The sequence below is a fragment of the Hakea prostrata genome, chromosome 4 (assembly GCF_041222555.1).
Source record: "Hakea prostrata isolate BN-2017 chromosome 4, UWA_Hpros_2, whole genome shotgun sequence".
NCBI classification, from domain to species: Eukaryota; Viridiplantae; Streptophyta; class Magnoliopsida; order Proteales; family Proteaceae; genus Hakea; species Hakea prostrata.
Genome location: NC_142603.1, coordinates 34,142,935 through 34,156,931, shown reverse-complemented (window position 1 = coordinate 34,156,931; position 13,997 = coordinate 34,142,935). Strand labels below are relative to the sequence as shown.

The following is a 13,997-nucleotide window of genomic DNA, read 5'->3' as shown; positions in this document are numbered from 1 at the left end:
AGGAATATAAAAGATTAATAATGGAATGTGGGGGTCATCTTGGAACAAAAATACATACAAGGGGACTGGAAACACAACCATGAGTTATCTTCAACCTCTGCCTACCAGAACCAGCAGGAAAGCAGGGCTGCAGTCTTGCGCTCTCGTCTGAAGGTATTCTTCAACAGAAATTAAGAGGTTTGCAACCACACTATACAATCTCTCAAATACAAAAAGTGGCTGCAAAAACCAGCAGAACAAGAAAGATCTGAAAATTTTTGCAGTTACAGGTTTATGCCACAGTTCAAATCTCTGAAAGCAAGGCAACGTAGAACGACATAGGCAGAACAGTTTGGCTAGCATGACTGTTTCTTCTTCTTGATGGTGATGCAGTAAAGGAGGCAGTGACTTTCGATATAGATTACCAAGAACCAGGGAAGGAGGCAGGGGTCTGATTTGGATCAAAATACTCAATAGACCCTAAAACTCAGAATCAGGCAGTAGAACAACCTCAGACTCAGACCCAAGGATTAAAGGGGTCAATGCCTTCTTCAATCTCTCTTCCAACTCAAAATAGTCAAACAAATTCCATAGATTGGAAAAACCTTTGAACCACAAGACATCAGAAACTAAAGCAGCCACAAAAAATTGAGAACTGATGTGAACCAGAATCAGGGCCGAAATGGGGCCTCGGGTAATAGCCTCATCAACAACAGCCCTCATTTACAACCAGGGGTGTTTTGGTAATTTTGCAATATTTACGTTGAGTAAACTTAGGGTTTCTTGGAAGTCCAATATGTTGTAGGATCCTAAATCTACTTTTATTTTTGAGTTCGGGAGCCCATTTGTCCAGTTATAGAAGAGTCCTAGTCAGGTTGGGATTCCCCTAGTTGCAGTTTACTTCCTAAATGGATCCCATATCTTCTTTTATTATTCAATTTGGATCCTTCTAGAAATTTTACCTAACCAAAAACCCTACACATCACTTAACCAATACCTACCCCTAATAGAATCTAGACTCTCTCCTAACCCACCCTCCCCCTATACCCTAATATTTCCCATTCTTCATCTTCTTCATTAGAAACCCTATAACCCCAAAAATTTCAAATTCCTAATTCTCTTCAATGAATCATCCAAACCTAAGCCCTTTTAGGATCATCTTCCCTCAACCCCACTTAATACTCGACCCTAACTCAAAACCTTAGCCCAACCCCAAGAAGCCCTAATTTTCTAAATCCTAGACCTGAAATCCAATTTCTGAATTTAAATTACAGCAAAGTTTTAGGCTTGGATTTCATAACCCTAGCTTCCAAACTTCCAGCCAAATCTAACCCAACCTCATTCTCAACAAAAACATTCAAACAGCCCAATTCCCTTAACCGTAGGGTGTTGCAAACCCTAGTTCACTGCTGATTCACTTGAAGACAATCCTGAGGGTTTGCATCAATCAATTAAACCCTAAATTCCTGGTTCACATTAAGAACCCAATATCACATTTCAGCAGATGTTCGAACTTCACAGCGTGAGATTGGATTGCTAGAAATCAATACATCTTCCTCAATGCATCAATAAGTTTCAATTTTGCAATGGCAACAACAGATTGCGATTAGTTTGGTCAGCAAATAAAATCAATTCAGTAACCAATGGCAGCAAGTGTTTCAATATTTGAAAACCAATGAAGAAACTAAACAGAAAAACCAAGCATGATTCTGCAATCGATTACACTAATTATCAGTTTTTGTAACCAACGGATACCATCAAGCAATAGGATACAAAAGGTCCGCAAAAAAACCGAAAAACCTAATAATATACTTCAATCTTCGGCATGTGAAACCCCAATTCTTTTTTTCTATGGATTAGGGGTTTCCTCTTCAAACGGAAATCTAAGATTACTCTCAAAGCAGCAATCATGAATAAAAACGGGTGCTGGTTACTAGAGTCCTTAAAGACTTATAACTACTTATAACCGAAACAAAATATGAGGCCTAACTGTGTTGCCCTTACAATTTAAGATGTCCGAAACAGCCAACTAGTTAAAACCATTTTCTTACGTAGGATAGGACTCCCATGACAGGCCCATTAAGAGGTTTATTTCACTTTGTAACAAAAGTATCAAGGGCCAATGGATTAAGGGTCCTGATTGAGAAACTAGTAGTCCTATCTATCTACCTCAGGCAGTTAGTTCAGGGCTCTGGGATCACTGTCTTAGTGTGATACCTGAAAACTTTCTGTGCTCACATGGAATAGTTTTAAAGTGCTGTTTAGTGACTTTCATCAGTTTCACGTCTTCTGCTACATAAGGAACAGACAGACAGTTATTTATGCCTTTTATAGGAAGCAAAAGCACTCTTCCCCCAATTCTAGGATACATACTACCTCTAGTAAGTCCATAGTTGGATCTGGATCAGGATGCAGAGTTTGAGCTGCAGGGTGAGGAGAGATGGCTATGTCTATCCCATCCCTTGTTTGGTTCAGTCTTTGGTAGAGGTGCGATATTAAAGGGAGTGTTGGGCTAAGGAATGGAGCTTTATTCCCACTCCCTGTAGTATGTCTTCAGTAGTTCACTTGGAAAGTAGTCTATCATGATAAGGAGTGTAGCGCTTCGCAGGTGAAGGTGCAGACTGTGCTTCTTCCCTTTATAGCGGTTTCTGTCATTTTCACATAAATGTTGTATGTAAAAAATCCTGTCACCCCCGGGCCTGTCTCTACTTCTATTAACGAACTCTAGAATTGGGATATCAAGAAAGAGGATAGACCGTAGAGGGTTCAACAGAGAAAAGCAAGAAAACAGATGCGCTACCGCGCAACGACTTTCACGCAGCCTTGTAGTAGGGCTGTTGCGCAATGGCTTTCACACAGCCTTGTAGTAGGGCTGTTGCTTTGTTGCAATGGCTTTTGCGTTGGGTGCTCGGCCGTTGCTTGTTCGCTAGCACGCAAATCCCTTGCTTGTGTAGGAGCGATATCTAGAATTTGTGTACGGGAATATATGCAATAGATATCTCTTGAAGGAGGAGGAAATGGATTTGTTGAGGGAGAATCCCATATGTAAGGATCTCACCTTGCCTATTGTCCAATTCCAAAACTCTCTAACTCTCCCTTCTTTTGTTGTTAAGCCAAATTAAATAGGCACATCCATAACAGAAAAGATGGAGATAGGTGCGCATACGGGGCTGAGGCCACATAGGACACCCTTGTTGCTTGCTTTGCCCGAGCAAGGTTCATCCCTTCTGATTGGAATGGAATCTCCCGCCTATCACTATTAGTATTGCTGTCTCAACTCTCCATTCTTCAAGGGTCCATAACAAGGGGCTTTTTTTTTGTTTAAAAAAGCATTTGGAGGGCACTGATTGGATTATTACCAAAGGCAGGATCAAGGAAAGATCGAAAACATGAATTATTTGAACGTGTAGGACTAGCGATTGCAAATGAAATAGAATCAGTAGCTATTCCCATTGTTGTTGCGCTTTAATGGGGAGAGTACACGTGTGCTCGTATAGAGCCCTCTTTCAATCGGTCGGTTTCAAAGGATCGAAAGAGGTCTGCTAATCAATTGGTCGAGAACAAGGTTCCACTATACAACCAGGAATCTTTCCCTTCCCCTTCCTTCTCCACTTCTTGTACACCTGGAAAGAAGGGAAATCGACCCCTAGCAATTGGTAGTGAGTGATGTCTACTTCTTTGTTAGCTAGCTTTCATCTAATACTCTAAAATAGAGAACCTAACTCTCCTAAATTGGAGGAGCCTTACCTGTTTATTACATGATGAAAGCTTTCCCTGGAGAGAAGGCAATGAAGTGTTGTAGATTTGCGTTGTAGATGTGGCAGCGATGGGTAGGAATTGACCATTCTACCCTTGGGATGGATTCGGCCTCACTTACTCAAAATTGGGCTTGGGCACTTTCTTTCTTCTTCTTCCTTTTTTTTTTTTTTTTTTTTGGGGGGGGGGGGGGGGTGTTCCATCCCAGGATACATCAACTCTCCCCATCTTGAATGTGTTGTGCTTGCCCTAGTTCAATGTGTCTTTAGTCCTTGCATGGCCCTTCTAGTACTATCTTTTGGGAAGTCACTAAAAGAGGATGGTTGCGGCTTCTCTGATTGGTGCGGGCAGACTACTTATGTGCTTCTTCACTGAGGCTCAGTGGCAAGAGTGCCATCTTCCTACCCTTGTGGTTGAAAGTGCAAGTGTTCTCTCTGCTGGAGATGACCACATCGTTATCATAGAGCCAAGGTCTGCCAAAGAAAATGTCTGACAACTTCATAGGGACAATATCACACCATATTTCTTCAACATGGGACTGAAGGTTTATTGGCACTAGGCATCTGTTGTGAATCTTGACTTTGGCACTATTCAGAAGGGCTACTTAAATATGGTTTTGGCTGCTTCTTGGTCTTCAATCCAGCTTTCTTAACAAATTCTTCTAAGATAGCATTGACACTGCTTCCACTATCAACAATAGCTCGTACTATGATAGTACCAATAGTTACCTAGGTGTATAAGATACTACTCCTTCTCCAATCTTCTGGTTCAATCCCAGCCACTAAGATCTTGGTTAATACATTAAGGTGATGTTGCTCTTATCTCCTCTTCAGTGCCGCCTTCTTCTATGGGAGCATACACCACTTTCTCTTCATGTTCCTATGGTTAAGAATCAAATACAGCAATTCCTCTTTTTTGTGGGCAGTCTCTAGCATAATGTCCCTTCTCACGGCAATAGAAATATCCTCCAGGATTGATAGTATTGGGAACACTTCTTATAGCATCCATCCTAGGTGGTGGTGCATTAGAGCTGTATATGGGTGTTGAGGAGGGTTAAGGTAGGGTCTTTTCTGACATATTGACTTGCTAGTTTCTTTTGGGGCTGCAAAGCTTCAGCCCTAAGGGCTTTATCAAATAGGTCCCCCAGGTCAATTACATCAGTAGCACCCAATGCTAACTGAATTTCAGGTTTGAGTGCCAATTTAAACCTAGTCATGGACAGTAATGGGCTCTCTATGGTACCAGTTATGGAAACCAAAGTTTTAAATTGCTGAATATATTTAGAGACTGTTAGGTTACCTTGCTTTAGAGTGTGGAATTGTTCCTGGAGCTTGGCCTTGTAATGTGCTGGAAGGTATCTATCAGTCAATTCTCCTCAACTGGTCCCAAGTATAGGGTTATCTGCCGTCTAGGTATAAATCTCTTGATCTGATATGCCACCATTCCTGGCTGCACCAATTAATTTAGTTTTGCCAGCTGCATCGGTCATACCAATCAAAGTAGTCATAAAGTGTTGCCCTTCAATCATTGAATACCAATGGATCCAGGGTCCCATTGAAATCCTTCAATTCGAGCTTCACCTTGTGATGATTTGCTCCCCTTCTTGACTCTTGTCCTTTATTAAAGTATGCCCTCATATGATCTACAAAGGATTGGCAGGTGGGTACTGGCTGCATCCTTGGTGGAACTCACTCTGTCTTGTTCCTCTCATGGTCTTGCTCATACCTATCATAAAGTGGATTCTCATACCTAGAGGCTCTAGTGTACCCATTCCTCACTCTGGATCTCCTGGGATGGTCATGCTCTGGATCACCTTCTATATATCTTCTTGATCTACTAACTACTCCTCGATGGGGTACATAAACTTGGGAATTGATTACGGGAGGGGGTGGGAGAATTTAGTTCTCTGTCAGCTGCCTGGGGCTGCTTGAGGTTCGTAATTCTGTTGTTCATCTCAGTTAATTGTGCAAGGATCTGTTGTAGTTTTTGGCTTATATCAGGGTTGTCCATGGTGATGTGAACTCTTAGAAGCCACTGGAACTTATAGCTCTGATACCAATGATGTAAATCTAAGTTTAGGTTTCACTTTCAGGACCATGTACACTAGTTGCAGCAGCCAATTAAAAGGTTTTAGTGTTTCGCCTAGGGCTGTAGTTGGTCTAGGGTTGCTGATTTGGTAGTTTGAGGATGCTAATAAGGGTTTCTTAAGGATTAGAACAGAACTGGGAAGTTGGGACAGAAATAGTAAGTCTTAAAAAGAACATTCTGAAAGTTCAATTTTACTGCAACTACTCTTTAAGGTTTGAAAGGGGCTAAGGCTTGAGGAATGCAGTCCCAGGCTAGGCGCAATCCTAGGAGAGGGATTTAGGAGTCTAGAGGGGCTGGGGAAGCAGGGTTTTTAATGGGCTACTGCTGCTGCCTACGCAGAAAAAAGGGAACAAAAGGGAGGACTTCTGGACTCTTGGAAGTGACCTAGGATGTAGGGAAAAGTGAGGGGGAGGGGTGGGGGTGATGTGCAATTGGGAGGAGAGTGATTTTAAGGTCTGAACCAATGGGGAGTGACTGGGATGGTTGTGGACAGAAGGGGAAGAAGGCTCGGGTTGGAGATGGGGTTTAACTTACTTGTATATTGAAGGGACTGCAGAAAACTCTTTTTTAGAATGCTTGAATTGGTGATTGAAGATCTTGAGGTTGAAGAACAATGCACAAACCCAACCGCAAGGTGCCCTCTAAGGACCCCACAACTTTCACAAGCCAATGTTTTCAAACTCTATTTTCATTCAATCAATCAAATCTAAAAATAACTTACACCAGAAAGACTATTTATAGCCTGAAACAAAGGACCCTGATCCTGACTGTTAGGGTCCTAACACAACTTAACTACTTAAGATTACAAACAAAGTAAACCCAAAAAGGAAATAACCCTTCCTAATTTAAGTCATCCTTAAAAGTAGGACTTCTTAAAAAGGAAACAATGTATTCCTAAATTAACACAACTCAATGACTCTTTCCCATTGAAACTTCAAAAGAAATGACTTTGACACTCAAGACTTCTAAATAAATTAATGTACTAGATTTTGGTCTTCCTTATAGCTTGATCCAGGGGTAGGAATTGGCCATTTTAACTCATAGTTGGGCTTGAGCACCCTTTTTTTTTTGGTTGGGTGGGTGGGGGGGGGGGGGGGGTGTTCCAATCCTAGGATACATCACAAGGAATAGCTTTCTCCTAACTAATACTAGTCTCCTTATAGAACCACACTAAACAAACTATCTATAAAATCAAGGGCTATAATAGGAGTAGCTAGTTTGCTTGTTCTCAAGAAGGAGCAACTAATCTTACAGTTGCCAGCTCTTCTTTCCTATCTTGATTGCTTTCGAGTCCATTGTTCGATTCTATAGCTGATGTAGCAACACTCCATCTGTCGTATCGGCTAATCAATGAGTGGGGACATAAGAGTAGGGTTAGCTGCCGCCAGAACACTTTGAGGCCTCATAAAGTAAGTATTAAAAGAAAAGATAAGGCCATACGCACACAAGCTAACTTCAGGTATGCAGTTAGTTCTCAAGCGATTCCCTTGTTGACTTCAGATATGACTCCGGATCTTAGGTGCGACCTGAGGGAGCTTGTTTTGGCAGCTCTTTCTTACAGTTATGTGTCATGGTTTCCGAGTTCTAGTTCAAGGAAGGGCAGGCTTAGAGAAAGATATGGTGGGAGGGGGAAGGGATGAGGTTGTTTACAAGGCAAGCAGCATGCCTTTTTTATTTGAGGTGTGTGGCTTCATTTCCCCCGAGAAGTCCATTTTCAGCGTGAGTGTGAGTGGGATTCGAAAGAGCCAATGCAAAGCATATCCCTTTTTGGTTCCTCAATTCATTGGGCGCTTCAGGCCCTGGCTTGCCAATCAACTAACCCACTTTTCCCATGCCAATAAAGGAGAGATCCTTATTCCCCTCCAGGCCTTCTCTCTCTCTCTACTACTAAATTGTTTTAGTATGGATGGCACTTCACATTTCGGGTGAATGCTCCTATGCTTATGCCTTTCGCCTATCATGTTGTTCAGTTACCTCATGCGAGAACTTGTATACAAAAAGAAGGATTTCCTGCGGTATAGCAATTCTTCGATACTAACTTGGTGTTGCCCAAACAAAGAAGTCGAATCCGACCAATGAAAGCGCTATCTCACCTCTCGAATTAGGGTTGGCTCTTCGCAATTCTCCCTTTAACACCTAAAAAGTCAAACTAGGAACCAATAGACATGTCAATCCAATAAACTATTTTGAAAACGAAAGAAAAAACAAAAACTGGAAGCACCATTGGAAAGATGCAAACAGGAAGATCTGTCTAAGACAAAGCTGACGAGGAAAGAGATATTGAATGAAAGGATAGATGTTTTTATAACATGAAAACCAAAAGCAGTGAGCCGACCTACCAATGTGTGAATGTTTTATCCATTCTTTATTGCAGTCACATTCGAAAAGAGATTACACAAGCTGATAGGGAACATTGCAGTCTTTTAAGTGATAGCGGAGATCTACTGTGGGGAAACACCTAACCATATAGGATACTCACACCTTAGCTATTCTATGTGATCTTCCTTCAGCCCCCAGCTACAGATGCTTGCTATGTGCTATGTGCTATGGCAAGCGCCACCTCACCTGATCCTGCATATGATACGGATTGCTCCGACACTTCAGTCTCACCCCCCTATTGCTTACTGCTACTGTTGTTCCCGTTGATGCTATGCCAGAGAGAACTAGCACAGATTAATTCCTTCTAAGATCCATTCATTATTGCCTATGGATTGCAAGCCTTGCAAATGGACCAAAACATTGTCTGAATCGCAAGCTTCCATTCTCTGACGACAACCCCGCAACAACATTGTCTGAATCGCGAGTAACCTTTGACAACCTTTCACTTGCAGATACTTTCTTGCGAATTAGAATAGACTAAAGTGCTACTGCATCAGGGAAACTAACTCTGCTAGGATGGCTTGCTACTTCGAGTAGTTCACATAAAAAAGGCCAGTGTTGCAACGTTAATGGACCATATGGTAAGCGCCTCTTCTCCTATTACAGATGGCTTTCACAAGGCTTCTTCTTAGATTGGAAAAAGAAAATAGGCATTCATTCATAACAGAAGCTAGAGCATGGTCTTTGTAGGACGGTCTTCGTGGACAGCCATCGGTCATCTGCCCCTTCCTAGATATAGGCACATGAGCCTTCAATGTTGATCCCTTAGGATGGAGGGTCAAAGAGTAGGTGTAGTAGGATGCGGGTTCGGGGGTACAGAATTATGAAAAGGAGTTCCGAGAGAGCTAGGCTACCGCTTCATCTTATCGCATCCCGACATCGTTTTTCCCTCCACAGACTACAAACCCAATCTCATATGATGGACCTCGTGCTGAATTAGCCTCATCTCACTGAATTAACAAGGAATTCGATCAGTTTGGGAACATGTGGGGGGAGGCTGAGGAAAGGAAACTTAACATGCCGGGGAAAGTGCTTACTTCGTTCTTTCTCATACTTTTTTTAATCAACTCAAGCGCACTCGTCCTTAAGCAATTACATTTGCATTGCTTTTTCATTCTCCGTAAATGGAGGATCCGAGTAAGATTTTGGCTTGCTACGATGTAATATACCTATCTTTCACCCAAATTGAAGCTGAACTAAGCGCAAAGACTGAATGGCTCGGTGGGTAGTTCTGCTCTGGTAGTAAAAGGACGAAAGGTAAGTTCAACATTGAAGACAGCAGAAGAGCAGAAAAATAAACAATACTATATATCTTTCAGATGTTGTAGCCATTCACTAGGGCCTTCCTAGAGGCGGCTTGTCTGGGCTAAAAAATTTCCCTCCTACACGAAAGACTGCTGCTTTGTTCAGTCGGTATTGTCGTATATCCCTTGCCTGAGCAGTGAACTACGTTCATGATGGGTGCTGGGGCCCCTACCATTGGTCATCTATAGGGATCTGGGATTCGGTATTGAATCAATCACCTAGGCATCCGAACCTAGGCTTGTTTTAAGAAAAATAGCCCACACAAATGCTAATCATGCATGAAACCTTTACCCAGAGCTGGCTTCAAGTAATGAAGAAACCGAATACAAGTAGGGGCATGCACATACTAGTTCAGACTTCAGATGTATCTGTTTTAGACAAATACTGACAACCAACACTAGAGCTCAAGACCAAAAAATTTTGGGGGAGGAGGGGGGGGGTGCACACAGCAAAAGGCTTACCTGTACTGAATGATTAAAGAACAAAGTCATCAACTTCTGGTGGCGCTTTGATAAACATGGGTATCCTCGTGCATTTGTTAGGAAAGTCTGTCACATTGAGAGCAGATTATTCAGACACTGAAACAATCATATCTACCACATGGTTTGTCTAAATGTTAGATCACCATATCAATCAACCTTAGGAAATATTTACATTGGTGTGTACAATAGCTGCTCTAACAGGCTCTCCGAACCAACGCCCAAGTGAATTCCAAGAGGGTAGTGAACTCCTGGTGAACATTATTTATAAATTTAGTATAATTACTAAAACATCATCACAAGCTCCCTAGATACCAAAGTTCAGAAGAATTCTGTTGTCTGACTAACAATATATCAAGGGCTACTGATAGCTGACTGTGATGTTCACAAAGTAGACGAAACTCATTCCACCATTCCCAAGAGTCAACATTCTGCTTAAAAAAAAAGTATAAAGGGAGAATATAGTTATATCTCAATGATCAAGTTGCTAAACTGCTAGTTGTATAGCTAGAGTATCACAAAGAGAAATATTTTTACAAGGCTGAAAATTTATCAATTACCATATAATCGGAGCTCCCATCCATAGAGTCATCCTCAGACTTTTGCAATGGAATCCTAAGCCACAACTGTTACAACAAAATATTAAAAGTAAAGCACCCATAACAAAAGGAAAAGTACTCCAATAAAAGCCCTCGTAATAAGAAGCTATTGTTGAAGGTTTTACCTGCATGTTGTTAAGAGACTGCAATATTTCATTCACACATTTTGCGTAGTTACTACAGGATGTTCCCCTTGGAGGAGGAAGTAGGCAAGCCTGCAGTGAGCCAATAACATGAAAATGAGTACACTGGAACAAAGAAAAAATAATGCATCAAAAAATCCAAGAAACATAAACGAAAACAGATCATTCTGATATCTACGAGAACCGTTGTTAAACAAGATGATAGGCTGGAACTCGACTAAATCAACAAATGAAAAACCACCACCAACTCAACTATTACTCAGGTTAAGCAATTTCAAGCTGTGTCATGAGGGAAGTATAGCAACCGGGTGATGCTCACGCACTGGAACAAAGAGGATTATATTATTAAACCCATAGTGCACCAAAATCTGTTTTAGCGGGAACAAACTACTGGAACTCAAGTGAGGCAATATCCTTTTCCTTTTCCCAAGTAATGGAAAAAAGAAGAAAATGTTGAAAAAATGGTTAAGTTGTCAAGCAGTGACTTGATGACGAAAAAAAACACAGTGAATTAAATGCATGGTATATTGTATGCACACCTGTAAGGAGAGATGAGAAGCCCAAGCTATTTCTTGTCTTAAAACTGTTTCAGAATCCATGCGAAACCCTTCATCTTCTGAATCCAAGTCTATCCAAGAGCTGATCTTGCCTGGATAAAAATTTGTACGCCCACTGTTAACAGAATGCGAAGCATCATATCAAGATTCAAGAAAACCACAATTAAAATCCAAACGTCCACCAAAACATGGTACTCAAGGCAGCAAAGCAACCATGGTAATGGAAAGGGTCTAAAAGGCAACATGACACCAAGGAGGAGGAAAGGTGCCTGCCTAGGCAACCCAGTTGAACACCTAGTGAGGCTTGAAAAATATGCAGCAAATTATCTTTGTTTCAACATAAGATGAAACAAAATCTCATGCAAACAGAGGAAGATCAGAATTCAGCAAATTTTCAGGATCATTTTTCTGGAATTCCAGTTGCATATTGACTCATTTTCACTCAAATTCTTCAGGGAGCTCTAAAACTCTTAGAAAATCTAGTCCTTTCTTGGCAGAATCATTCAATTTTCTCAAGGTTCAAGAACTCGATCTCAATGGCCATCTCGGTGGACCAAAAAACAGAGATTTCGGAAGATCTTGGCAAGATTGAGGAAAAACTTTCTCCCATTTTGACCTAAATCAGTGGCTCATCTAAGTGTCTTTTTTAGGGCTCTATTGGGGCTGGAAATTGGTATCAACCCTATTCAGGCCTTCTGAACACAATGGTAGCCTTGGAATTATGAGAAAACAACAGCAAATCTGAGTTCCAATTCAACCCTAAGTTTAAAACCGCTGCACTAAAGAAGTGAAAGATGTTGACTTATAAAACATAGGGTAATTTTCATCTGGACCCCCGAGGTTGGTCAGTCATTTAGTCCAAAAAACCGAGACTTGCACCCCCCCGACTATAAAAAGCAATAAGGACAAATTATCACCTATGACGAATGCCCTTTTTTATAAATGTTTAGTACATGAAGGGTCAACTTATTAATTACAAAATCAGACCCTCCTTCAACCCGACCCAAACCCAACTACCCACTAAACTGAACCCTAGTTGGAGATGTATAAAACCAACAGGATTGGAAAATAACCTAGTGAGCCAGCCAAGCACCCAAAACCACCGAAGAAGGCGAGAGGAAGGCGAGGAGCAGCCAAACGGGGAGGAGGATGCAACGCAAGTAACAAAAGAAAAAAGCATAGCAACAAAAGATTGGATGGAAACCAGGCAGCACACGAAAAGGGGGAAAGCAAGCTACCCGATGAAGAGGAAAACCGGGAAAACGAAAGGCGGGATAAACCAAGTAACAAAGCCGGGAAGAAAAAACAGGACGGACTAGCGGGGCGGAACCCAGAAGAACAAAGCAAAAGCAAGCAACCCAAAAGGCAAAAACCGCAGCCCAACGAAGAGCGGAAACACAAAGACAACCACAAACCCCCAACAAGGCATTCGATTCCAGCGGAGAAAAGACAAGCAAGAGAGAAAAAGACGAAATACAACTAGGGTTCAAGATTTAGAATTGGTGGAAACAAGGATTTGGGAATCGGATAAGGAAGGAGGGCGATTTTGAAATTAAAAGTCAACCCTTAAAAGAAAACTAAAAAATAAATAAAAAATATATATATAGGGCAAATTTGCATATAAGGATAATGTCCTTAAAGACTTCATAGACGGGGAGGTAGATGCAAGTCTCGTTTTTGGACTAAAATGCATGACCAAACCTTAGGGGGTCCAGATGAAAATTACCCTAAAACATAAAGTACTCATGCTTTACTTAATATATGTGTCTACCTAATACACAAACACCTTAAGGTTTAAACTCAAATCACTACGGTATAATTTGTACTTGTGTCTTTCAAACAGGGATCCGGACCAAGATTTCGGTCAAACCAAGATCTCCAACTTAACCAAGAACTCAGCCAAGACATTGGATTTTCCATGTTTTGCTTCCCATCTCATCTTGGCATCTGGAGAAGACGAGATATCGTTGAGATCTCGCGAGTTCTCCATCCATGTGATGCAAGCAAGCCCACCCCCTGGCCAAGCCAGCAAACGGTCTGAATTAGAAACAATACCCATAGGCATTCGAAAAAGAAACAGATAAATATCTCTCTCATACTGGAGCCTAGAGTGATAGGTTAATATATTTCTAGTACAACTGCAACTCTATATTCTAAATCTCACTCCAACTCCAACACTTGTCCTTCTCCTGCCATCAATGGAAGAGCTCTATCAAAGTATTGAGAGGATTTTTTAGCAGGGTTGTTATGTTTAGTCTGTCAAACTCCATAATACCACTTCTAAAATTGTTTCACTCAAATTCAAACCACCCAATTTTTGCCTCCAAAAACACTTTCGACGCAACTAAATTTTTATAAAAAATTTGAGTTTTATGTTGCAAAAATCCTGCAAAACCAATAGGTTTTATCATACGGTTTTCAGCCGATTTTTCAGCTTCTTGAAGCAAGAAACACTAGAAACTGGTGGTTATCAAACGAGTTCTAATTCTTTTCCCTCCAAGTGTAGGGTTATTTAAAGTCCCCACCTCTTTGTAAACAAAGAAGTTGAAATTGATGAGTAAAATTCTGAGTTTGGAGGCAAATAAGGTCACAGTCTCCTCGAGAGGTCCACAATGGATTAGAGTGATCTTCTTCTTCAAGTTCGACCCTTTTTTTTTCAATTTCCAATTTCCAGCATTTATTCAGCAAGTCCAGCAGCAACCTATCATCTAG

At 41.2% G+C, this 13,997-nt stretch overlaps 1 protein-coding gene across 2 annotated transcripts in view; it reads right to left on the bottom strand.

Annotated features, from left to right (window-relative positions):
• SKB1 (SHK1 binding protein 1) overlaps window positions 1-13,997 on the bottom strand; it is a 59,855-nt gene that overhangs the window by 34,150 nt on the left and 11,708 nt on the right. Inside the window, exons 3-8 of one of the 2 annotated variants that reach the window (XM_089152870.1) lie at window positions 11,268-11,377; window positions 10,711-10,800; window positions 10,547-10,612; window positions 10,335-10,417; window positions 10,162-10,237; window positions 9,969-10,055 (exon numbers count right to left, since the gene is read on the bottom strand). In XM_089152870.1, the coding sequence (XP_089008996.1) occupies window positions 9,969-10,055; window positions 10,162-10,237; window positions 10,335-10,417; window positions 10,547-10,612; window positions 10,711-10,800; window positions 11,268-11,377 (512 nt within the window). Of the gene's footprint in view, window positions 1-9,968; window positions 10,056-10,161; window positions 10,238-10,334; window positions 10,418-10,546; window positions 10,613-10,710; window positions 10,801-11,267; window positions 11,401-13,997 lie in introns of both variants that reach the window. The other variant, XM_089152872.1, reaches the window with a different exon arrangement.